We start from the raw sequence: 25,402 nt of genomic DNA, 5'->3' as shown, positions 1-25,402 counted from the left end.
TCGAATCCCAAGGCAGAAGGCAGAGAGCTAAATGAGTCCATCCATCTCTGATCATAGGATTTGTCATACATTAGAACGACACGACTCCCTCTCATTGTTACACCCGGAGCAATACCCTGTTTAACGAGGTATTCCAGGAGAATATAGCTGTCGAAACCCGAAGAATTATGGGCTATAAATGTATAGCCACGGTATTTAGGCCTTCTGTAGTGGATACATGAATTAAACCTGATTATAAAAACACATCGAGGCAACGAAGACCAGCTTACACTCAATATTAATATGAATACACAACATACACGCAATGAAGACATGCTTACACTCATGAATGGAAAATTGGAGTTTCTGGTGTTTCTGGTGTTTCAGGCCAAGTTTCTGGTTGAATTGTTTACAGTGTCATGTGTCACTAAACCTGACAAGCGAGCTCTCACTCTTAACTGAAGACGAGGAATGCAGCTCCAAAGAGCAATAACACGGCAGTTAAAGAGCGACAGTGGAGAATGCAGGACAAAGCTGAAAGAGAACTTCCTGTTATTGGATTGTTGAAGTGGGAGAGGACAAAGGAGTGAGAGCAGTAGGTGAGAACACAGAGGAACGCTGTTATTTAATGTGGGAAATCTAAATTTGGGTTAGCAAACCTGGGGAAAAGAAAACTGACTGCTTAAGTGGGAAAATTGTGAAGGAGTCTGAAACACTGCAAATAGAAACATACACAAAATCACACACACAAGCAGAAAATGTATTAACCTTACTAACACTTACAAATACAAGAGAGCTCATGAAGATTAGACAACATCTTCAGCATGTGAGTCTGTTTATCATCTTGTCCAAGTCACTTAGTGTGAAGAAAAAGTGATACAAAGATCATTGGACTAATATCAAAGTAGTTAAAAATGATCCAGTTATAGCAGAGAAATGTGTAGGAAAGGCAGCTTTGAGAACATGTCCTGGTGGATCTGCAGCTCCACTGCACAGACATCGATTAAACCTGACTAATAACACACATGCAATGAAAATCAGCTTGTTATCTTTCATCAGTGTTAAAATAGTGTGAATGTAACACACTTAAACCCTGAAGTTGAGGAATAACTCAGGGATGTTGAGATATGACTCAGTATGCAAATGAGTTGAATGACTGGGGACAGGAACAGAAAAAGGAGAACTTGTGTTTCCTGTCTGACTGGATGAGTGAAACACACACTGTGACTGTGTGAGAAGAAAGGCTTGGTAACAGACAGGATAATTAAATAAAGTGGTCAGGTCTGTGACTACGTGCAGTCGTCCAGATTTGGAAAAGAAATTTAGAATTTAGTGATGATAGATGGTTATAACGTCTTTAGAAAGGGCTTAATGAGAATATCAATGGTGTGCAAAACTGTGCAGCTTTTAACAAGATTTTCTGTGTATTGAGCAGGTGAGACTATGTCAGTTGACCTCAGACTGTCAGGACGCTGAAGAACTTGAGGCAAAACTTTTCTGTGATTAAGATTTTTGGGGTTGTTGTTTTAGTGATGGGTTGATTCTGTCGGTTAGGTTTGGGTTGTTTTCTTATTTTAATAGAGGGAGTTTTATTAAACATGGACATGGTTAGAACTGGGCCCTTTAACATTGTAACAGTGCACTTAGAGAAAACCTGTCAGGTGATGATGTTTTGTGCTCTGATGAGCTAATAATCAGCTCTCTTTTTCTCATTTTTGTTCTAAGCAGGCCTGAAAGACTGAATTAACAGCGCTGTAAAAATTTTCGGGAGAACAAATATAAGGTGAGCTTTTCCAGATTACAACTGGCTGAGGAAAAGCTGACCTGTGGGGACCTGATCAGGTTGTAAGTCCCTGTCTAAAATGATTGCAGCGAGTCAATCCAGTCCAAGAGCATAAAGAACTCTTTTCCTAAAAAACAAAAAACAAAACAAAATAAAACAAATGAATGAGCTCACGTTGCTGAGGGTGGAGAATCTGATTATTTGCGCAGGAGTCTCCACCCTCAGCAATATCTGGTGTGAATGTGTGTGAATGGACTGTGACTGGACTGACGATGTGGACTAACGGTTGGACTGACTGGACACTGAGATAAAGACTGGACCAAGAGTAGGATGAATAAATGCTGACAAACAATTCACCATGCTGGCAAGAGAAAGGGGATGCTTTGCTTTGCTTTGCTTTGCTTTGCTTTGCTTTGCTTTGCTTTGCTTTTGCCATGAGCAGGAGGAGCGGAAGACTTAATTCTGGGGCTGCTTATTTTGGGTTGCCGATGTTTGCTTTGAGAAAATTCTGTTTTATTGACTGGGTGTAGATTATGGTAGTACATTATATAGTAGGGGGAAATACCAGATGCTAAAGGGGAGAAAATGTTGGATGTTACTCATGTTACTATTAACAAAAGCAGGCCACTGTAGAAGTCAATTAAATTTGATAGAGGAAAATAATTACAAAGACTTGTCCAAGTGACCAAGGTTTTTTTCCCTTTTCCCCCCCCCCCCCCCCCCCCCCTTTCTTAAATAGACAACCATCATATCTCACAGTATAATAATATTGAACGGGTTGCATTGTTGCAGTTTGTCATGTTTCTCAGGTCTTTGTCTGAATGTCCTATGAACATTACCTGTCTTGTTCTCATGTTGTTGCTAAGGATTGTCTCATTGCACTGAAGTCACACTGGGTTAAATATTTACACTTGGGTTTTAAGGGGTATTTTTTTTTTTTTTTTTTTTACGGGTTGTACGGAAGCCCCAAACGCAATTTCATTGTTCTTTGACAATGACAATAAATAAATACTTGACTTGACTTGACTTGACTTTTAAACAGTAAATTATTAAAACAGCAGCAAAGTAACGAAAGCATATATATTTTGGGTAAGTCTGATAAAGTAAAATAAAATGTACCATTACATTAAGAGGAGCAGGAAACAAACGGGAGGCCAGTCCTGACGGTGGATTACACTAGGACTGAGGACCTGATTGAGCGTGCCACCGGCTTCAGTGACAGTAACCTCTGGCTGGACTGGGTGGCTCAAAATGCTAAAGAACAACATGTATCTGATTGTGTTGCCTGTGCTTCAGCTAGACCACATTTGTTCACGGAGCCCGCACCACTGTATCCAGAGGACAAGTGGGGCTATGACTGCATGTTGCGGTTGACTAGAGAAGCGGTGAGCACTGGCAACTGGACTATCTTGTCCAGCTTATTTCCCCTAATTCACAAGCAAACACAAGTAGGACCATTCATGCCCAAACGAAACAACTACACATGCTTTAAATTCTCAACGGATACGGATACGGTAACGGATACGGAGGGGCTGAAAACTCTGTCTAAAACCATGCATGAGCACTCGGGAATTGACAATCCGCTGGACCGCTGGATGACCTCAGTGTTTGGGAAATGGAAGGGGTTTTTCATGTCTGCAATGTTTTCTACTGCCACTTTTTAGCGATACTGGTCACCTGCGGTTGTTGTCTCATTCCTTGCGCCAGAGGACTGCTGGAAAAGGTAATAACGAGGGCAGTGGACCCCAGAACGGTCGTTCCAGTGGCCATGATGCCATTGATGGACTTAGAAGCGGCCAAATGGGCCGAGGAGTGACACAACACGAAGTGTGGTGACCTTTCTTTTTGAAAGGTCAAGAGAGGGAATGTGGGAATAAAGAAAATACTTTACTGCTACAATATAGCCTTCATCATTAACACTGCATTAAAATGTTTATTAAAGCTACTGGCATTAGACTAAAACTTTTATTAAAGGTGCAGCTATAATCATTGTATACACACATTGCATATTGTGCTCATGACAGAGTTGATGCTCAGTCTATTCAAGGTCTTAAGCTTCGTTTGGCACGATGTCCCGATGATCTATTGTGTAAGTGACTTGGAGCAGCAGAAGGTTAAATCGCATACACGCTTACAAACACAAATGATTTAAACATAGGCCAGGCCGAGGGCCTGGAATTCATTTTGCTTCTTACTGCATTTGAGCTGCCTAGTAACAAGTGACAGAAGAAGAGTCAAGAAATTGTAAGTCCCCAGGAATCATCTGGAAGGTGAAACAAATTGTCATGTATGGAAGAATGTGACAGAAAGAGGAACGTCTCTGTCTGTTTTTATGCTGATATGGTGATGGTGTATATCTTACCCTGGGTGTGTTTAATAAAATTAAAAGTGTTGCTCACACACATAAAGAACATTGAGATCAAGTAAATTAAGATTAATTAAAGATTAAGTAAAGTTAATATAAAGGACAGAGCCCAGAACATGATATCTTGAACCAACTTTGAATAATTAAGGGAACAATAGATGCACACAGTAGATTATTGAGGTGTAGCAGAGAGAGGCGTTTTGTTTTCTATCCTTTACAGGAGAAGATTTCAGGACCACAGCGACTACAGGGGTGGCAAGAATCCTGGAAGCCCCAGACCGAACGGAACCAACCAGAGAAAGGGGAACCAAAAGAAGCACAGAGCACAGAGAACCATAGTTCCAGAAAATGTGTTGTTTAGGAGATTAAAAGCTCGTTAGACACAGGTTAAATGTGAGCATAAAAGTAATGAAGAGTAAGGAGAGGGACTTTAGGAACAGTTGTAGGATTTCTATGTTATGTAAATTGCCCAAACACACTATTCAGGCCGGATATGCTCTACACGTTAAAGGGGGCAAAGAAACCAGGACTAAGTTTGGAAGATGAAATGGGCTAACTCTATGGAGGATGTTTCCAAAGATTGACAAAATAATCTAGGACCTTTTACCAGAAAAGCTGATTGTATCTGTTTGGAGTTTACAGTGAGCACTGAGGGAAGTCAGGAGTGGGTTTAAATTGGGATTCTGGGTAAAAAAGGGGGTGTAGGAAGTAGATTTAGGACATTTCACATTTCACAGGTGCTGTCTTAGAGCTTGATTTATTTGTTGTGGATAGAAGTAATTATGACGGAATAATAAGGAAACATTGAAAACATACAACCCGTTGAGGGGACAGATAGGGTTGGGCAATTGAAAGGTTTCATTTTGTTTAGCATAATCTCTTTTGTTATATTTTAGCCTTTTAACATGCAGGTAAACTTAATGGGATAAATTAGGAATTATGTCGTGTTTCTTAGCAAACACGAAAAGGGGGAGAACTGTCATGTAATTAATATATTCTTAGTGCTTATTTTCTGATTATATAGTTTTATGTACTTTAATAATGAAGGTTTGTAAAGCAAGGCCACTTTTGACTCACAAACTAAGTGCTCAGCCAGACTGAAAAACAGGAAGTTAGTGTAGAAATATACAAGCATATTAATAAATACAGGAAGCCAGACAGAAAAGAGGAACTTGTACCAGATAAGGAGTTGTTGAAACTGTGTGACGTGTAAAGTACCAAAATAACACCTATATAAGACACATTTTTAGCTTCTAATGTTAGAGATCCTGCAACTGGCGAGACCTCTTCCCTCTGACCCCTCCCCAAACCCTCAAACCCTCCTACCCACCTCGACATACAAACTCTGTGTGGCTTCACGTGTTCTGTTGATGTTTACATGATCGAAATAACTTGAACACAAACAAAAACAAACAAAGAGGAAGACCGCACCGGAAGGAAAAAACTACAAGTCCCAGCATCCTCTGTGTTTAGGGAGCAGTAGTGAAAGTGAAAGTATTGAGCCTCCATTGAGAGGAGGAGGAAGGTGGAGCTGAGGCAGGTGAGTGTTAACATGAATATGTTTCTTCTTACGACATAAAATAATTCCACGCTGTTCGTGTCTGTGGGTGAAATGTGAGGCCGGTCGGCTCCTCTGAGCGCTGGTTTCCTGTAAGTAGAGAGGAAGTGAGTTTAGCTGAGCCTCCGTTTAGTGTGAGAGAGCAGGAGGAGAGTGAGAGCTGTGCTGAGGCAGGGTGAGTGTTAACACCGCTCTGACATTACTGTGTCTCTGTGGCGGGAACAACAGGCTCCGTCAGTGGAGGCAAAAATAATCAGACTTTGGTTTTTCAAAGGAAACAACTTTATGTCGGAAGTTCCCGCACGCTCATTGGATAACGATGTGTCAATCTCGAGCTATTAGCCAATGAGCGTGCGGATTCACAGAAAGACCCGCCTTTATCACGGGACTTTAAAAACTACAATGGCGACAGAAACTCCGTGAGTGGAGTTCAGGGTGACGTTATGAACCTGTGAGGTTTGAGCCACTTCCTGTTCTCAGTCCCAGCGTCCTGATCACCGAGGTTTCTGTTGCTCTGATATCTGATATTGATTATATTTCATTTCATTTCTTTATTTATTTCACACGTGGTTCAACAGTGTTTTGTTTCCTACATACAGATCCTCCTTCCCATTAATATAACACTGCACCCATGGGTGAAAAGGAACAGGAAGAAGAAAAAATTCTTCTCAGCACCTGCCCCCTATCTGCAATGTAATTATTCTTACAAGAGGGCGCCAACAACCCAAAAATCCCTCTAACATGTATCTTTATGTAACAATGCAAAACTAAACAACAAATCAGGATAATCAGCAATATACAGCACTACTAAATGTCAATGACGATTTTTCCTTCCACATTTAGCCCAAATTACTTTCATGTTCTTCATATTGATTTATCCTTTTAAGTATGTAACACATTCTAAACAGGCTGTAGCATAAACATCAAACACAGCTGAAGCAGTTTTTGGATGGTTGGCTTCAAATGATCCGTCGGTTTGAAAAGTAAAAACAATTTAAAAAAAGGTGAAGCTGATGCAGGGTGAGTGTTAACACCAGGACTTTAGAGGGAAGAAGAGTCACAGCTCAGCATGTTGTTGACGGGTTGTTGTTCAATCGGGGGAAGACATCTGAATCATTGCAGGGGGAATGGCTTTCACAACTTTAATGAATTTACTCTGAGTACATGATATGCCATAATTATCTATGAGTTTGTTATATGTTAACACATTTCCGTCATTGTCTAAAAGGTGTAAAACCGTCCAAATGCCATGATCCATCCAATCCTTATAAAAGATGGATTTTCTTTTATCGTATACATCTGTTGTTCCAAATCGAATTTGTATGTGGAGAAAAAATATGCTTGTGTATCATTTTCCAGTACTGGAGAACCTGTTTGTGAAAATTGGATAATTTAATTTGGAAATTTCAAAGTCGCACTTTATAAGAAATTCAATGCCACCCAGCTTCTCCAAAATTACTTTGGGAAAATAAAACCAAATACTGTTTGAATTATTTATGAAAGATTGCAACCATTTGAGTTTGATGGAACCATCATTGCTTCAAAATCAATCGCATTCAAACCTCCTTCTTCAAATGACTTCACTATATCATTCTTCCTAACATAATGTTGCTTGTTTCTCCAAATGTAATTGAAATTAATTTGATTTATATTATTGATTAGACTATTGGAAACATATAAACATTGTGATGGATAAATCAATCCAGAGATACCTTCTGTTTTAGTAAGCAAGACGCGTCCAAAGATGGAGAGGTGTCTTTGTAGCCTGTAATCTTTTTGATTTCTGGGTAATTTGCTCAAAATGTAGATTTTCTCTATTATTTGTGTTCTTTGACATTATAATACCCAAATATTTAATGTCAGTTTTAACAGCTATGTTAAGAGAGCTACTAGGTCACAATCACGAATAGTTAATAATTCTCATTTTCTAATATTCAGGTACAAACCAGAAGCCTTTGAGAAAAGTGAAATTTCATTCATGTTCTATAAAAACTGACGATTCCTCGTCTAACATTAAAGCGTTTAGATGTTCCAAAAGGTAAAGAAACAGAACTATTGAGTCAGAGTATAATAAAGAAATTAAATCTATGAAGTTTTGTTTACCAAAACCAAAATAGGGTAGAGCTTTTAAAATAAAAGGATGTTCGACCGTATCAAATGCCTTATAAAAGTCTAAAAAAAGAATCACACCATCATCTTCAATTAAGTGATTAGAATCCAGTAGATCTACAACCAATCTAATATTATTGGTCGTAGATTATCGATTAGTCTTTTATCTTTACCAGGTTTGGGAATAAGGGAGATAAGACCCTGTTTCATTGTCGTTGCTAACATTTCATTACTAATGATTTCAGTAATAGTTTTGAAGAAAAATTCTTTTATTTCTTTCCAGAAGAATTTATAAAAGATTGCAGTCAAGCCATCCTGACCAGGAGCTTTGTCATTTTCAGTTTGTTTAAGGCTTGATCTCAGTCATCCAGTGATATATCAGAATCACAAATTTCTCTGAATGCAGAATCGATTTTTGGAGTATAAGGTTCAATCTGATCACAAAAAGTTAATGAATCAGCAATTAAATATTTTGAGGAGAATAAATTTGAGTAAAATTTATGTTTTTCTTCCGCTACAGTCTTATGATTTGTGCATTCCTCCCCATTTATGATTAATGTATTAATAGATTTCTTTTCTTGCCTCCGTTTCTCCAAATTGTAGAAATATGAAGCACTTTTTCACCTTCTTCTATCCATTTTGCACGAGCTCTAATGTAAGCTCCATGAGCCTTTTTCTTGTATAGATCATCTAATTGAGTAAAGACAACAGGGATTTCTTATCAGCCTCTGACATAAAATGTCTATTACAATAGTTATTTATATCGTAAAGTAATTTACTTTCAAATTCCTTCTGTTGTCTACTTTTCATTTTACTAAACGTAATTGAAAATTCTCTAACTTTAAATGAAAAAATTCCCATCTATGTATGTAATTGCCAATTGTTACGTTGTTGTAAATGTTATGGAGGAGCTCTTTAACTATCTTAACATACCCGTCATCAATTAATAGATCTGCATTTAATTTCCAGTAATCTTTTTTAAACTGCGTTTTATTTTCAGGGTTAAGTTTAAAAGTAATAATACTGTGATCTGTCAACGGGGCTGCTGAGATGGAAACATGTGAAACATCTATATAGTAAAGTCGACCCAACCACAGTATGGAATGCCAGGAGTGCCATAATGAATTAATTAAATGCACCATTAAATAATAAATTAAATGTGACAATAATTAATTAAAATTTGAAATAATTAATTAAAATGGGAAATAAATAATTAAATAAACATTTTTTGACACATTTAATTAATTAATTATTTATTTCACGTTTTAATTAATTATTGCCACATTTAAATAATTATTTAATGGTGTATTTAATTAATTCATTTTGGCACAGTTGACTCCTTCAGGTCTCACCATAAATTTATTTTATCTGTCAACCTCACCCATCAAACCCAGGGGGCGGGGTTAATGCTGATCGAGTCAGAACCATTGCTTTGGCCTGGTGGCCATTGTTTTTAGAAGGCGTTACTGCACACCAACAACTGCCATGTGGAAACTAACAGAACTGAACTTTGAAAAACCCTGTTTGTGTTTGTGTGTGGGATGGACTCAAGCGCAGACAAGGCAGCTAGAATACAGTTCCGTTTTTTACTATACAACACCAGGTGCAAATATATACAAGTGAGATGGCAGGGGGAATCCAGGGCACAGGGAAATCCGGGAAAGGAGCTCTTCACACACGAGGGACTTCATAAAAAACACAGCACACCAAGGGTTCCAGGGAAACGGAATTCCTGTTTACAGACAACAAGTGATTAATCCAAAGGGTCAGCGATACGAAAAGGCAACAAGAGACTAGTACTCCGGAGCTTACTACCGAGGTTACTCAATAGTCCAGCGACGAGATGTTTCCAGCCTCTGCCTTAAGTAGTGGATGAGTTTAGGCGATGAGCCACAGATGTGTGATTAACTTCAGGTGCAAGGGCCAGGGGCGGGAGCCCGCAATGAGCTCCGCCCTGGCGAGACACAGCTAGCGTGAGAGAGGTAGATGTAAACAAGAAACATATGTAGCCAACCTGAGTCAGCCGGGCAGACACGGGGACCATGACAGTTTGTGTCTCACCAAATACCGTTTTAATATTTTTTAGCCGAGAATGTAGCGGTTTAATCTTCAGATGTCTGGTCGGTTTGTCAAGATACAGCTTCTTTGCAAAAGTGCTTCGATGATTTCGGAGATGTCTGCCCAGCCCAGTCTCACGGCAAAGCGTGGGACAGACCCGCTCGCCTCGCAAGCAATCGAGCTGCTATTACCACCGACAAAGCGCAGGCCGGTACACAGCTGTAATAACCCCCGCTGCACACTGACTTCATTTACAGAGGTTATATTTATCGAGTTTTTATTTCCTGATGTTCGTATGTGTCATACGTGTTCCAGTCGCCAATTCTGAATTATAACTAACATTAAAAACATGTTTAAGGAGGAGAGAGAGCAAAAAGATTCGATTAACATCTGATGTTTGGGTTTTTGTTCAATAATCAGCGTGACCTGATAAACGCATAAAAGAAATAACGTTGGTGTTTCCGTCATGTAGTAACTGTTAGGTTTAACTGTACAAAGGTGGTTCGACACTATGAAACACACACAGACTTCATGATGTTCGCCTCATTTTTTTATTGTGAATATTAATCATGAGGGTAAACGGCCCTGTACACCACGGAGCGAGGTCAGCATGTCCACGATATCTTCAGCTCTCTGAGTTAACCCATCAAACTAATCTAACGCTCATCTACGAATAATTCACGGCTCATATCAATATTATTTTACAGAAAATCATCCTTATTACTGCCAACTATTCCAGATACCATCAAATGTTAAAGGAAAATATCAGGATGAGTGTCTGTGAGCTGAGAAGGACGTGAAGCGAGCAGTTTATCCCAGAGCTGAAGCTGCTCTGTGTGCAGAGATGAGCTCAGATTCGTGCTGTGATTGATCAACAGTCACAGAAATGTAGACTTGTAGTTATTACTGCAGTATGGTCACAGCAGATACTGATAAACATGTATTATGAGGATGGATGATCAAGTTTCTCACTCTCTCCTTTAAATCTCAGTTTTTTCTTCTTCACAGTTTATCTGTTAATTTATTAATGAATAACACTGAAAGAGTTTCTGTTATATTTCCCCTTGAACATCAGCTTATTAGGGCGGCATTAGGAAATAGCCCCCCTCCAAAGAATGAATAAATGAATGATGATAATAATAAAATGATTCAAAAGCAGAGCTCAGAGTGGTAGAATGGTCAAACATGGATCCACGGGTGGTTCAACTGCATTTGGTGACGTGACTAAAGCAAATCTTTCAAATAATCCCACCATCAACGGGATGTTGTCTCCTTTACTACGGTTACTTTACTTGGTCACCGTGTGAATTTCTTTGAAATGAACCAAATTCTTTTATTTGTCGGTTGTTGCATATTTAACCTCTACAGTCAGGAAAGGAGGAGATGAGGCCTCAACAATGTTGGGTTGTAGCTGTGCTTCAGGTTAGAGTGAGTGTCCATGGAATAAATGTAAGTCAGTGAACTGGAAACATGACTGTGTTCAAACTTTGTTTCCTTTTTATAATGAGTCTAATCAAAGGTGGACAGAAGTATCTCCACTGTGACTTTTCTGTGTCACCATCAGAGCTTCTGCACAGTGTTTCTGGGGCAGATAACATTGCAGCATTATGGAGACATTATGGAGACAAAAAGAAAAGCGTCTGGACTTCTTTAAGTTAAACTTAAAGAAATCCAGACGCTTTTCTTGGACTGTTCAGTGTTGAGTCTCATTCACACACTCCCTCAGACTCTTCACACACACTGATTTGCTGACATAAACACACTCCTGTGTGCTCTCTTGGCTTCACACACACACTGAGGACCATCTACAGACTGTGAGCTCCGTCTTCTTTGTCTTTGGAGCCGAACTCTGACAAAGTTAGGAACAAAACTTTCTCCAGCGTGTGAACTTTCCTCCTAGACTCAGTCTGAGCAGTCAGACCACATATTTCTAAAGCAGCACATGAAGGTGTGGCTCACACACACACAGGTGAAGGAAACAGCTGCAGTATTAAAAACTGCTTCACTGTCTACAAATATATGAACTGAATGTTTCTTTCAGGCTGTAAAAACCTTATTTATCCTCCATTACAGTCCTGCATTCAGAGCATTACTTCTGTTATATTAGTACATGTATTTTATTCTGATGAACACATGAAACTCTGAGCTGGATTGAATCCATTGAATCAGAGTCCAGGACTCAGACTAAACACACTGAATGTGTCCTGAGCTCGGCCGCTGTTCCACAGTAACTGCTGTCAGAGTCACTGTTACTGAGTTAGCTTAGCTAGAGAGCAGCTAGCAGTTAGAGTATGAACTCTGTAAGCAGTCAGCTCGGTCCTGGACATGGTTACTGACATAAAGCTGCTCTCTGCAGCCATGTTTGACCTGCTGCTTTGTAGGACTACAGTAATGGAGGATTTGGAGGCTGAACTGGGCTCTGTGACACTTTTTGTAGTGAACTGATGAAAGCTGCGTCTCAGATGGATGTTAGTCCAACACATCAGACACGACCTCTGCAGCTCTCAGTTGATGTGCACATGAATGATTTGTGTTTCCTCTGCAGGTGAAGGTAGAAAGTGTGTGTGAGCTGATGTGAACTGAGCAGCATGGATCAGTGTGAGGACAGAGAGGAGGGAGTCCCTCCCTCTAAAAGCACTCTGTGTGGGGAACATGAGAGCCAGACCAAAGCTCAGAGGTGAGATGACCATCTCTAACTGTCCATGACTCTTCTCCATGTCACAGCTCAGCACTCACATCACTGCTGCATCATTATTCACACTCATACCTCTGTGTGTGTTGTTTTAAAGCCCAGAGCTGTGGGGCGTACCAGGCTCAGCTGGACATAACCCTGAAACTAATCCAGAGCCTGGACCTGAACCCAGCTGTGTTTCCTTAAAGAGCAACGTGTCGAAGTATATTGATGTAAACTTTAACAAAAGACTGTTATGTGACAAAGAGTAAGTACATTATTTTTATGAGATTGTTCATCATGTCTTTAATTTAATATTTCCAGTTTTTCCTTCCTGTCTCATGAAGCTGTGACATTTATTGTTTTTCTTTTAGGATCAATAAGAGGCCAGAATCTCCTGGACCTGAACCCAGCTGTGTTTCCTTAAAGAGCAACGTGTCGAAGGGTGCTGTTATAAACTTTAAAGGCTGTTCTTCTGCTGCTGAGAGGTAATGTGTGTCTAGATGTTGTTCCTGACTCTGTATTTTTGAATAAATCCTCATGTTTAATATCAGCTCAGCTCTTTTTCACACACATTTCTATGTTGGTATGTGAAGCGGTGTGTGTTGGAGTGTTTCCACAAACACAGCAGTCAGAGTGGAAAGAGTGGATGTTGTAGGAGGTGTTTGTGTAGTGAAGAGGCTGAGTGTCTGTAGGACTCCAGCTGCTCCAGCAGGTGTCTCCTTTGTGCTTTGCTTCAAACACAGTGTAGGGAGGAGCTTCCACTCAGGTCTTTCAGGTGTTGCTGGATGGAGGAGGACAAATAGTTTTTCCCTTCAGTGACACTTCAGCAGCTCAATGTTCTGGGAGATGTTTGTCTTTATGAAGGTTTATGGATTCTTGTTCTTACTTTGGTTAAACTGAGCAACACATTTTCCATCTAACATTTAAAGTAAATTTCCAGGTGAATAAAAGATCTGCAGCTGCAGCCTCTGTGATGTTTCACAGTCTGAAAGTAACAAATTCAACCAGAGTTCAAACAAAGGCTTAATATACGTGTGTGTTTGATATAATGCCAACAAGTACAAACAGGTGTTCTTACAGGTCTTAATCACAGAGCTCTGATAAGTCTGGTGACTTTCACACTCAGCAATTTTGCTGCCTTTTATTTTATATTGGCCTTTTTAAAGCCCTTCAAAGTCTCCCACATTCATACAGAGCTTTTAACACCAAACTCCTTTACAGTCCTTCTCCTCTCACACACGATCACACGACTGATTTGTCTGCAGCAGCTGTGTTACTGCTAGTATTTTATTATGTGTGTAATCTCCTCATATTGTTCCTGTGGTTTAGTTTGACGTCCTTCTGCAAACTCAGCTGCTCTGTTGCTGATACACGTCTCCATGAATATGATTGATCAGATGCTGCCAACACCATGTGTTTCATGTGAGCGCTCAGCTGAAACCCTGGGTTGACTTATCGAGTTAATAACAAGCTTCACGTGACTGTGAATGCTAAAGTGAATCCAGATAAAGGAAAGAGACCCTGCTAATGTTGGACTCACTTCTTAGTGTAGATCCCAGGAGGAAGTTCAACATAGCCATTCTTTGTGCTAGCTCGACCAAACCTGAGACCACAGTGCAGGATAATGATCATCATCTGTCTCTGTCAAGGACATTTAAAATCCACAAATAACAAACATAATTATATTTGATCATTAAAAATGATGATTAAACAAAGTGTCAAACATACTTAAGTAGAAGGACTGATGTTTGTGTTAAAATACCCTCTTAAAGCTGAAATAATGATTCAACTTCTTTACTCAAGTAAAGGTAAAAGAGTACAGGCTCTGAAATGTACTCACAGTATTAAAGTAAAAACGTCATCTTTGAAGGAAATTTCTGCCAGTTTTTGTGCAAAGTTACCTGAATTTCTACCTCCAACATTAATATGAGAAAATTATCTGAACTTTTATTCTAATGAATTTAATCAGCTTGAACATTTTGTAGCACAAAAGTAGAAAAAACCCAAAGGGAATCAAAAATAGCTCCGTTTGCTGTTGCCTGCATTGTAGATGGGCGGCTTTGCCTCAACACCTAAACAGGAAAATGAGTTTAGTCAAGTATTAAAGTGGGATTGAAGAGGTGAGGAAACCAGAGATCAGGTGTTGTGGTGCAGCTTTTAAATACTCTAGGAACAACAAGTAGGCCTGCAGAGCGAGAGCGAAGTGCTCTAATAGGGTGATATGGTACTACAAGGTCATTAAGATAAGATGGGGCCTGATTATTTAAGACCTTGTATGTGAGGAGCAGGATTTTGAATTCTGGATTTAACAGGAAGCCAATGAAGGGAAGCCAAAACAGGAGAAATCTGCTCTCTCTTTCTAGTCCCTGTCAGGACTCTTGCTGCAGCATTTTGGATCAGCTGAAGGCTTTTCAGTGAGTTTTTTGGACATCCTGATAATAATGAATTACAGTCGTCCAGCCTGGAAGTAATAAATGCATGAACTAGTTTTTCAGCGTCACTCTGAGACAGGATATTTCTAACTTTAGAGATGTTGCACAAATGGAAGAAAGCAGTCTTACATATTTGTTTAATATGTGCATTGAAGGACATGTCCTGGTCAAAAATGACTCCAAGGTTCCTCACAGTGTTACTGGAGGCCAAGGTAATGCCATCCAGAGTAAGAATCTGCTTAGATACCATATTTCTAAGATTTTCAGGGTCGAGTACAATAACCTCAGTTTGATCTGAATTAAGAAGCAGAAAGTTAGCGGCCATCCAGGTCTTTATGTCTTTAAGACATTCCTGCAGTTTAACTCATTGGTGTGTGTTATCTGGCTTCATGGACAGATAGAGCTGGGTGTGCTATGTCTTCTGATGATGCTGCCTTGGTGATTTCAACATCCATGTCTGCTGTGACTTTAAACTTCTGGTCAAGGACTTTTTAAATATTATTGACTCTTTTAACTTGACCCAGTGGGTTACTGGTCCCACTCATGAAAAAGGTCACACACTAGACTTGGAGCTTTTCCACGGGCGGGATGTGTGCGTCACTGAAATATCTGAGTTGGGCATCTCTGATCATTTTCCTGTGTTGTTCACTCTGACACTGCGCTGCTCAGTAGATAAGCCGTACAGCTGGGTCTAGGGATGCTTTTTAAGTAAAGGTTTAACTACAGCCAGCTAGGGATGGGTACCGTTTAGATTTGAAAACCTGCTAAATCAGAATCAGTTGCTGATGACGGCTTTTTTCTTTTCCATCAATCACGTATAATCTTAACTCAAAGTGAACATAGACTTGATTGAAGTAACTCAGATCAGCCAATTCAAAATGCTAATTCAATCAACTCTGAGTTTATGGCTAGACTCAGTTTGTTGGCCCTGCACCTTAAAACTATTCCCTGTTTGTCCCTCATGTTTTTTGGATATTGTTTTCACATCTTATGTCACGGCTAGTGGGACGAGCCATGTTGAATTTAATAAAGGACCCAAGATGCCGACACTGCTGTGAAGTGAGTGAGCTTTATTGAAACGGTGAAGTGCAGTGGAGATGGCCTGTGCAGAAGCTAAGATAACCTCTACTGAAAAAAACAAAAAACTAACCTGAAACCTTAAACGGAGGCACGGGGAGACAACACAGACGAACCAGCAACAAGCAGGAGAAAACAAAGGGCTCATATACACAAAAGAGCCATCAGGGAATGAGAAAAGGGAGACACAGCAGGATTCATTGGACATAACCAGACAAGGGGAAGCAAAAGTAGACACACTGGCTGTGTCCCAATTCAGGGTCTGCACGCTTGAAGTATGCGCACTACGCGTACTACGTACAGTGCGTACTATAAGTACGAGAAGTGCAGAAGTGAGAGGCTTGTGAAATGGGACGGTCTAGCCTTCGCCGTGCTGCTCAGGTTGCCTAGCAACCATGATACTAACCGCGAGAAACGTTACATACAGCATTGTTTGACAGAAATGAAGGAGAAAAAATGTTTTGTTGGTCATTCAATTTTGTCATGACATCACTTTATTAGTTGAGTATCTGAGCCTGAGACCACGGGACTGTAAAACATGATTGTTGGGCTTCATTTCTGTGCTGAACAGTCATTTCAAGATTAGTTAGTAAATAACAATTAGCTAATGTTGTTCATGAGACTAAAATCATCTCACTGTGGCAATGTAAGCATAATATGCTATATATATATATATATATATATTAGGGGTGGGGGAAAAAATCGATACTACACAGTATCGATTTTTTCCCCCACCCCTAATATATATATCGTGATATTTTGTTTGCTAATAATGTATCGATACAGGGACAGCAGAAATCGATATTTTGTTACAAAAACGGTTTTTGTGCTCAGAGCATGTTGATCCTTTTTCTGAGCAAGAATCCTGACATTCCTTCACTGTCCAAATGTGTTTAACTTTTTTTTGGCAGCAATAAACATGACAGTTTACTTATTTTAATTTAAGACATTTTTTATTTTAATTAAGTTTAAAACTTTTTTTATTTAATGTAAATATATATTTTGTTTTAATTTACTTTAAAATTCTTCAGTTTCTGAATGGGCTGCATAGTTTTCATAAATTGCTTAGTTCAGAATAGCTATAATTGTACCAGATGGTTGCATTCAGTTAAGTTGGACTAGACTGTAATACAAACCGTTCAGTTTGTCAACAATAAAACTGACTGAAATGAGAGAAAGACTGAGTGCGAGACTTTGATATTAGATAAAAATGAATATTGATAAAGTTTAACTTTATGTACAGAATCTGAATATTGCAAAATATTTTTTTTAAAAATCTCAATAATATCGTATCGTGCGTTAAGTATTGTGATAATATCGTATCGTGGGATGTATGGTGATTCCCCCCTCTAATATATATATATGTATATATATATATATATATATATATATATATATATATATATATCAATAAGTAGAGGCTTTAAAACTAAGTTAACGCTGAAAGTACAAACATCACTAATGTCACACAACTTTGCCGACATGTGGCCAACAGTGATGTTTTAATGTTCTTCGTTATTAAACATTCGCACATAAATAAGTGACGTCATATTCAGTACTTACTTTTGACAGTTCACTCTTGGCCGCTCCCTTCTGCCGTATTTTGCGGCAAAATTATCCACACCCACCGCTGCGCTATGAATTGTGGGATATATGGGACCACGAAGCGTGCACCGGACCACGCTTGATATTTGGGAAAATCAATGGCGCATTTGGAGTATGAATTTGAAGTACACTTCGAATTGGGACAGCCGTTGTCATGTGGCAGTGACGTAATTGCACTTAAAATGCGTACTTCAAGCATGCAGACCCTGAATTGGGACACAGCCACTAACATAGGACATGGCACTGTCAAAATAAAACAGGAAGTGAACACAGAGACACAATACTAACAAAGTACAGAGGGAACACAGAAACCAAAACCTCAGAACTAGAAAATCTTAATCAGAATGAAATTGTAACAAAAGACAATAACAATCAAAACAAAACCACTGAGTCCACAGACTCGGGACATACATCGGCTCAAACTGTGGTCATAAATATTTTGTACTTGTAAATCAGACTGTGTAGTTTTGAACTGAGTTTTGTAACATTGTGAAACAAAATATCTGGAAAGTTCATGTTTTTGCGTTCATTGATTTGTGTGTGTAATAAATGTAAGAAACATTAGAACTACTTTTGCTGACACAAAGTTTGGCGAGCACTGCAAGTTGTCCCTTTAAACCAGTCACTGATATAAAGAGAGCACCTTGTTCCAGGGCATCTGAGCATGGAGGGAAAGCTTTATGCAGGAGATGGTAAGAGCTGTTGGGACCAAAGAAACTGAGCAGAAAACTACAGACATCTGGAAACTGAGTTGTTAATTCTCAGTGGGATCAGCAGGACTAGCAAAGCTTCACCATGACAGTCATCTGATTGACTGAACCCATCCAAACATCACTTCATGGACCTTTAGCTTGTGTCTGTGTGTGGACAGACATAACATGAGCTAATTATACATTACTTCTCCACAGAGTGGACCAGCAGAGAGCAGAGGTTTCCACTGGTCAGTCTGCACAGCAACATCAAACACACCTGGACTCTGTGGTTATGGTTTGTAGTACTACATCTACATTTGTTCTTTTCAGTCACCTCTATGCTGCACTTTGTGGACCAGAGGATTGTCAGTGTGTCCAACATAAGTCAGAGTTTGGGCTCCATGATTTCAGTCAGATTGGGGTGACTGTAGCTCAGGAGGGGAGCAGGTCAGCTACTAGTCAGAAGGTTTGTGAATCAAACCCTGGCTGGCAAATGTACTGGGTAACGTACTAAACCCAAGCTGCCCTCTGATGCATCCATCAGAGTGTGAAAGAAAGTATTTAAGCATAGAACAATGTATGAATGAGGCATGTTGTATAAAATGCTTTGTGTGCACAGAGTATCAAAGAGAGCTATATAAGAACCAGTCCATTTACCACTGGGTAATTCATATAGTCTTCTTTTCCAGCGGCTGGAGAAACACATCACAACATTTGTGAAGAATGAGCTGGAGAAAATCAAGAAGGTTCTGTGTCCAGATCACCCAGAAACCATAAAAAGCCAGAAGGAGGATGAGGAGATATTTGAAGGAGAGGATGAAGATGAAAGAAAGAGCTGCAGAGAAGCATTTCTGAAGATCACACTCCACTTCTTGAGGAGACTTAAGCAGCATGAGATGGCTGACCATCTGCAGAGCAGTAAGAGAATTTCTCTAAAGACTGAATATTGATCTTTCCTAATAGCTCAAGAAATGGACCAATTGACATTCATCCTTTCAGAGTACTGAAAGGCTATGATATTTATTATATATCATCTATGTCCACTGTGAGCGACCATCTTTGAACAGAGGCGGTGGTTTACAACACCAACTCTCTGCCATCTATAATCCAGTTTTGAGATCCCTTCCCAGACGCCTTAACGCCCACTCACATCCTGGGCCATCTGACCTCAGGAATTCGCATGATAAGGTGGGGCCAGGTTTCATAATGAACTCACCCGAAACTCTGGCTGATTGGGACCCACACCCAGTTTCACACCTTGGCTCAGGCGATTAGAGGATCATCAGGGGGTCCTTTTGTCCCTCTGTGGGGGGTTACTCCCACTAGGTTTATATCTGGGACTCTCCACCATTTGACCTTAGAACTGAAGAAGCTTCTCGGATGAGAGGTGAAACGTCTTCAAGCAACTTAAAGAAGTCCAGACGCTTTTCTTTGCAAGCTCCTTTGACTACGATGACCTGGATAACTGAGAACCTTCACAGACATATTTATTACATAATATTATTTTCTGAATTTCTTACTTTCAGAATTTGCTCCACTCTGTAAACGTGAACTTAAAGCCCAACTGAAGAAGAAGTTCCAGTGTGTGTTTGAGGGCATCGCTAAAGCAGGAAGCCCAACCCTCCTGAATCAGATCTACACAGAGCTCTACATCACAGAGGGAGGGACTGCAGAGGTCAATGAGGAACATGAGGTCAGACAGATTGAAACAGCATCCAGGAAACCAGACAGACCAGAAACAACAATCAGACAAGAAGACATCTTTAAAGCCTCACCTGGAAGAGACGAACCAATCAGAACAGTGCTGACAAAGGGAGTGGCTGGCATTGGGAAAACAGTCTTAACACAGAAATACAGCCTGGACTGGGCTGAAGACAAAGCCAACCAGGACATCCAGTTCATATTTCCATTCACTTTCAGAGAGCTGAATGTGCTGAAAGAGGAAAAGTTCAGCTTGGTGGAACTTGTTCATCACTTCTTTAATCAAACTAACGAATCAGGAATCTGCAGGCTTGAAGACTTCCAGGTTGTGTTCATACTTGATGGTCTGGATGAGTGTCGACTTAATTTGGACTTCAACAAAACTAAAATCCTGACTGAAACAAGAAAGTCCACCTCATTGGATGAGCTGCTGACAAACCTCATCAGAGGGAACCTGCTCCCTTCTGCTCGCCTTTGGATAACAACACGACCTGCAGCAGCCAATCAGATCCCTCCTCAGTGTGTCGACATGGTGACAGAGGTCAGAGGGTTCACTGACCCACAGAAGGAGGAGTACTTCAGGAAGAGATTCAGAGATGAGGAGCAGGCCAGCAGGATCATCTCCCACATCAAGAAAGCTCGAAGCCTCCACATCATGTGTCACATCCCAGTCTTCTGCTGGATCACTGCTACAGTTCTGGAGGATGTGCTGGAAACCAGAGAGGGAGGAGAGCTGCCCAACACCCTGACTGAGATGTACATCCACTTCCTGGTGGTTCAGGCCAAAGTGAAGAAGGTCAAATATGATGGAGGAGCTGAGACAGATCCACACTGGAGTCCAGAGAGCAGGAAGATGATTGAGTCACTGGGAAAACTGGCTTTTGATCAGCTGCAGAAAGGAAACCTGATCTTCTATGAACCAGACCTGACAGAGTGTGGCATCGATATCAGAGCAGCCTCAGTGTACTCAGGAGTGTTCACACAGATCTTTAAAGAGGAGAAACAACTGTACCAGAACAAGGTGTTCTGCTTTGTTCATCTCAGTGTTCAGGAGTTTCTGGCTGCTCTTCATGTCCACCTGACCTTCATCAACTCTGGACTCAATCTGCTGGAAGAACAACAAACAAGCTCTGAGACAGAGAAATACTTCTACCAGTGTGCTGTGGACAAGGCCTTACAGAGCCCCAATGGACACCTGGACTTGTTCCTTCGTTTTCTCTTGGGTCTGAAGACTAATCAAACTCGTTTGCAAGGCCTCATGACACAAACAGGAAGTAGCTCAAAGAGCAATCAAGAAGCAGTTCAGTACATCAAGGAGAAGCTCAGTGAGAATCTGTCTGCAGAGAAAAGCATCAATCTGTTTCACTGTCTGAATGAACTGAATGATCGTTCTCTACTGGAGGAGATCCAACAGTCCCTGAGTTCAGGACGTCTCTCCACAGATAAACTGTCTCCTGCTCAGTGGTCAGCTCTGGTCTTCATCTTACTGTCATCAGAAAAAGATCTGGATGTGTTTAACCTGAATAAATACTCTGCTTCAGAGGAGGCTCTTCTGAGGCTGCTGCCAGTGGTCAAAGTCTCTAAAAAAGTTCTGTAAGTTATAAAGTTTTTATTATTTAATTTGGTTGGTATGTTATGAAAAACACACTGCCATGAACTTCTGTTTTGTTTTTGTCAAAATCACTGTAATATAATCACTGTACCTTTATATACACGTGACTTGTATTAATGCTGCTGCCCTCTTGTGGCTAAAGTGTAATTATGTTCTTGTTATTAGGGAGGATTTGAGAGTAAGGCTACGTTCACACTGCAGGCGAAAAGCGCATCTTACGATTTTTCTGACCTTTATAAATCTGACTTTTTTGACCCTATGCGACCCCATATCCGATCATGCTATGACAGTGTGAACGTCGCGAATCCGATATTTTCAAATCCGACCTGGGTCACTTTCGTATGTGGTACTGAGTCCGATACATATCCGATGTTTTAGAAAGCGACTGCTGTTTGAACGGTCATGTCGCATTAAATCCGTCTTTTACGTCACCAACACAAGACAGACGCCAATTATCAGCGCCCGATAAGACATCGCGAACGCTTCCTGGCCATCCCGTGTAGATGTCAGTGAAACTGTTGGGAAGACAACGTTGGAGAAACGTGAACATTTTATTTACCAGGGTTTGGACATGTGTGGACCCAAACTATACTTTTACCCTTTTTGTGTGTCACCAATACACTTTAATATTTTCTAGACAAGAATGTAGTGGCATAATCTTTAACCTCGTTTGGCTCCAACAGAAGTGACAGACTTGAGCAGGGTTCATTTAAAGGCTGACAGAAGTGGAGTGGTGACGGGGAGATGTTTGACAGGACAGTGTTTCAGCCTCCACAGGTTCATGGTTGTGCTCCATCAGTCAGTGAAGATGAAGTCAGTGCTGATGAGGCTGTAGAGTGTGTGAGGGATGTGAATGAGGATGATGAAGATCTGATGATAGCAATAAAAACGGCTGCAGAGACTTTGAGCCATACAGGGCACACAGTGTGTGTACAGAACAGCTGAAATCATTATGGAGGCCTCACTGGGATATGGAAGCATCACAGTACAGCTTCAGTGAAGCATTAAAGTCTCTGATATGAGATGAGAAATGAAGCAGCCAGAATTTTTCATGAGTGGAAATCCACTGTGACTGTGAGCTGCTGCTACAGCCTCCAGATTAGCCAGCAGCTCATCTGCTCAACATTTCTCACCAACTTTAATGGAAGTGTGATGTTTTCAGCTGGAGTGATGGTCAGGGTGGCCTCCCTCTCCTCTTCTTCTCCTCTTCCTCTTTCATTTGTAAAGCCACTTCTGCTGCTTTCATTCATTTGGAAGTCCTGTAGCTGAGTTTGGGAGAGACTAACAGCCTCGGCAGCAGAGGGGAGAAAGGCTGTAACACCACCACTTTACTCTGTCTACCTGTCACATCATTTTATCAGGAAACAATGTGCTCATGTTTTTACTATGTTTGTCTTGAAGATGTAAGAAGATCACATGGTGCTTTTTATTATTGTGTTGGTTTGTTTGCTGTCTCTTGGATGGAGCCCAGCTGTGCGTGGCCCCTGGGCCTGTGGTCAGAGTGTGTGCTGGATAATCCGGCCCAGGATGAGGCCAAACTGACATGGGATGAAATGTCTACATTATTATGTAAATAACAAATAACTTAAAGCAAAAATTGGGAAACGTAAAGTCCGAAGTCTTCATATTAAGGGTCATCTGTCAAACAATATTCTTTGCTCTGGGTCTAAACAGAGCGCGTTGTGTGTGAAGTCTTCTTTTGCGCATGCAAATGCACAAATGCGTCCTTCATTTCCCCGAATTTGAAGGATTCGTCGGGTGTGTCCTTCGTGGCCCACCATATCCCAGAATTCATAGCGCGGCCCAGCCAAATTTCAGCTGCCAACAATGGCGGCTGCTACTAAGTTTCAAATTACTCTTATAATCTTTCTGGGTCACAAAATAAACTTTTAACATATTTTCAGGCGAGAAAGTAGCTGTGTAAACTTCAAATATCTGCTCGGTTTATCAAGACATCGCATATTTGCAAAAGTGTGCCGACGTTTTCGGAGACGTCTGTTCCCCACCCGCTCGCTAGCAAGCCGGGGGGTTCAATGGTCACTCCAGCCGGCGAGAGCAGCGGACGCCCGGCTTCATCGTTTTCAGACCCCGCTCTTTCACTACTCAGGTGAAACATGATATATAAGTCACTCGGATAACTTAAAAATGTAATTGTTTGCCTTTTTTCTGTGTTTTATTTGTTCCGGAGTAAATCGGTTTGGCTGAGATCAAAGTTCCTCCGGGATTTTCACACAGCTGAATAAACGTTAAACAGGAAACTGATTAAACAGAAGTGTGAGACGGTCGAGAATTTACGCCAGTGTCCTATTATATTTTAGATAGCAAGGAGCAGGCGGCCGAGTTTATTAAACTCCACCGACACAGCGGTGACGCAAATCTGAAGGCTAGACCGTCCCATTTCACAGCCTCGCACTTCCAGCCTTTTCGGTCTTTGAAGGACCCGGCCCACGTAGACCGCGAATACCGGGTCCTCCGAAGGATGCAGCCGACGTTTTGGGACAAAGCTAGTGTGCGACGTTCTTTCAGTGTTGCACTTTGTAGACGCTCCCTGAGCACTGGTCTCACAGCCAGCTGCACATAGAGACCAGTGTTGTTAGTCCAGGTCAGAAGATGACTTGTTGGAATGAAAATGAGCTTGTAGTTTGTCTGCTTTAATAATGTGACTGGAAAAAGGTGTTGGACTTCAAATATGTCCATTTCTTTCACACTTCACCTTTAAAAGTGAAGCCTTGTGGTTCCTGGAAGGAAAAACACGACTTTTTCAAGTCTTTGTCCTGTTTTTATGATAAATGTACGACTTTAATGTGAAACATTCAGAGTTTTTTCTCTTGTTGTGTTTGTTTGAAGCTGCTTCCTGTTGGCTTCAGCTGTTTGGAGTTTCCATTTTCTAAACTTCTACATTCTGAACCTTCTTCAGCTCTGAACAGATGATGAAACACTGAATGATTTCAAGCTCACACTTTGTCTAATAAACTTACATCTTTCATTCTTTATACAGATTGAGGGACTGTGGTTTGTCAGAGATCAGCTGTGATTATCTGGCAGCAGCACTGAAGTCCAACCCCTCCCATCTGAGACAGCTGGAGCTGAGCTGCAACAACAAGCTGCAGGATTCAGGAGTGAAGCATCTGTGTGGTTTCCTGGAGAGTCCAGGATGTGGACTTGAAACTCTGGGGTCAGTCAGCATGTTTTAGTTGTGCTGAGATGAATATGATGTGAAAGTTGTGCTGACACTAAACTGCAGACATCAGGCTGATATTATACTGATCCACACTGAGGATCTTCATGGTAAAGTCTGTTTTCTTCTTCTCTGGTTTAGTCCATTGACTGCAGCAGAACAATGTTCACATTTCAAACCTTCAAAGAAGAAGAAAAATCCTCCACTGGATAATTCACTGTGAAACTCTCCAACTCTTCATTCCACCTTAAAGTCTGTCTGACACTGAAATCCAAAGCAAAATGTGCGTTTGCTTTACAGACAGCAGTCCAACACAAACATACACACATCATCCAAAACACAGTCCAACATCCAAATCTCCTCCACTGCCAGCATGAATGATGGGAAAGAGAAGGAGGAACACTCTGACATTCAGGGTTAGAATGAGTTTCATGAAGCAGACTGTGAAGATCAAAGCTGCATTAGAAAGCTTACATGAATGAATGAGTGGACAGAAGTGGACAGAGATCATCTGAAGCACTTCAAAGGCTTTAAATCAGCACATTTCTCTTTATTCTTTATCAACTCTGTTAGTTTCTC

At 40.7% G+C, this 25,402-nt stretch overlaps 2 protein-coding genes and 1 pseudogene across 2 annotated transcripts in view; 2 read left to right on the top strand and 1 right to left on the bottom strand.

The window, feature by feature from the left end:
- LOC113035146 (protein NLRC3-like) overlaps positions 1 to 21,822 on the top strand; it is a 51,579-nt gene extending 29,757 nt beyond the window's left edge. Inside the window, exons 2-4 of the mRNA XM_026190493.1 lie at positions 18,549 to 18,627; positions 19,022 to 19,250; positions 19,859 to 21,822. Of these exons, the coding sequence (XP_026046278.1) occupies positions 18,625 to 18,627; positions 19,022 to 19,250; positions 19,859 to 21,630 (2,004 nt within the window). The 5' untranslated portion in view covers positions 18,549 to 18,624 and the 3' untranslated portion in view covers positions 21,631 to 21,822. The remainder of the gene's footprint in view (positions 1 to 18,548; positions 18,628 to 19,021; positions 19,251 to 19,858) is intronic.
- LOC113035143 (protein NLRC3-like) overlaps positions 1 to 25,402 on the bottom strand; it is a 312,272-nt gene that overhangs the window by 255,520 nt on the left and 31,350 nt on the right. The window lies entirely within an intron of this gene.
- The window catches only part of LOC113035137 (NACHT, LRR and PYD domains-containing protein 12-like), a 257,654-nt pseudogene that overhangs the window by 222,731 nt on the left and 9,521 nt on the right, over positions 1 to 25,402 (top strand).

Source organism: Astatotilapia calliptera, chromosome 13 (assembly GCF_900246225.1).
Source record: "Astatotilapia calliptera chromosome 13, fAstCal1.2, whole genome shotgun sequence".
NCBI classification, from domain to species: domain Eukaryota; kingdom Metazoa; phylum Chordata; class Actinopteri; order Cichliformes; family Cichlidae; genus Astatotilapia; species Astatotilapia calliptera.
The sequence above is the reverse complement of the archived record's forward strand: the minus strand, read 5'-3'. Positions and strand labels throughout refer to the sequence as shown.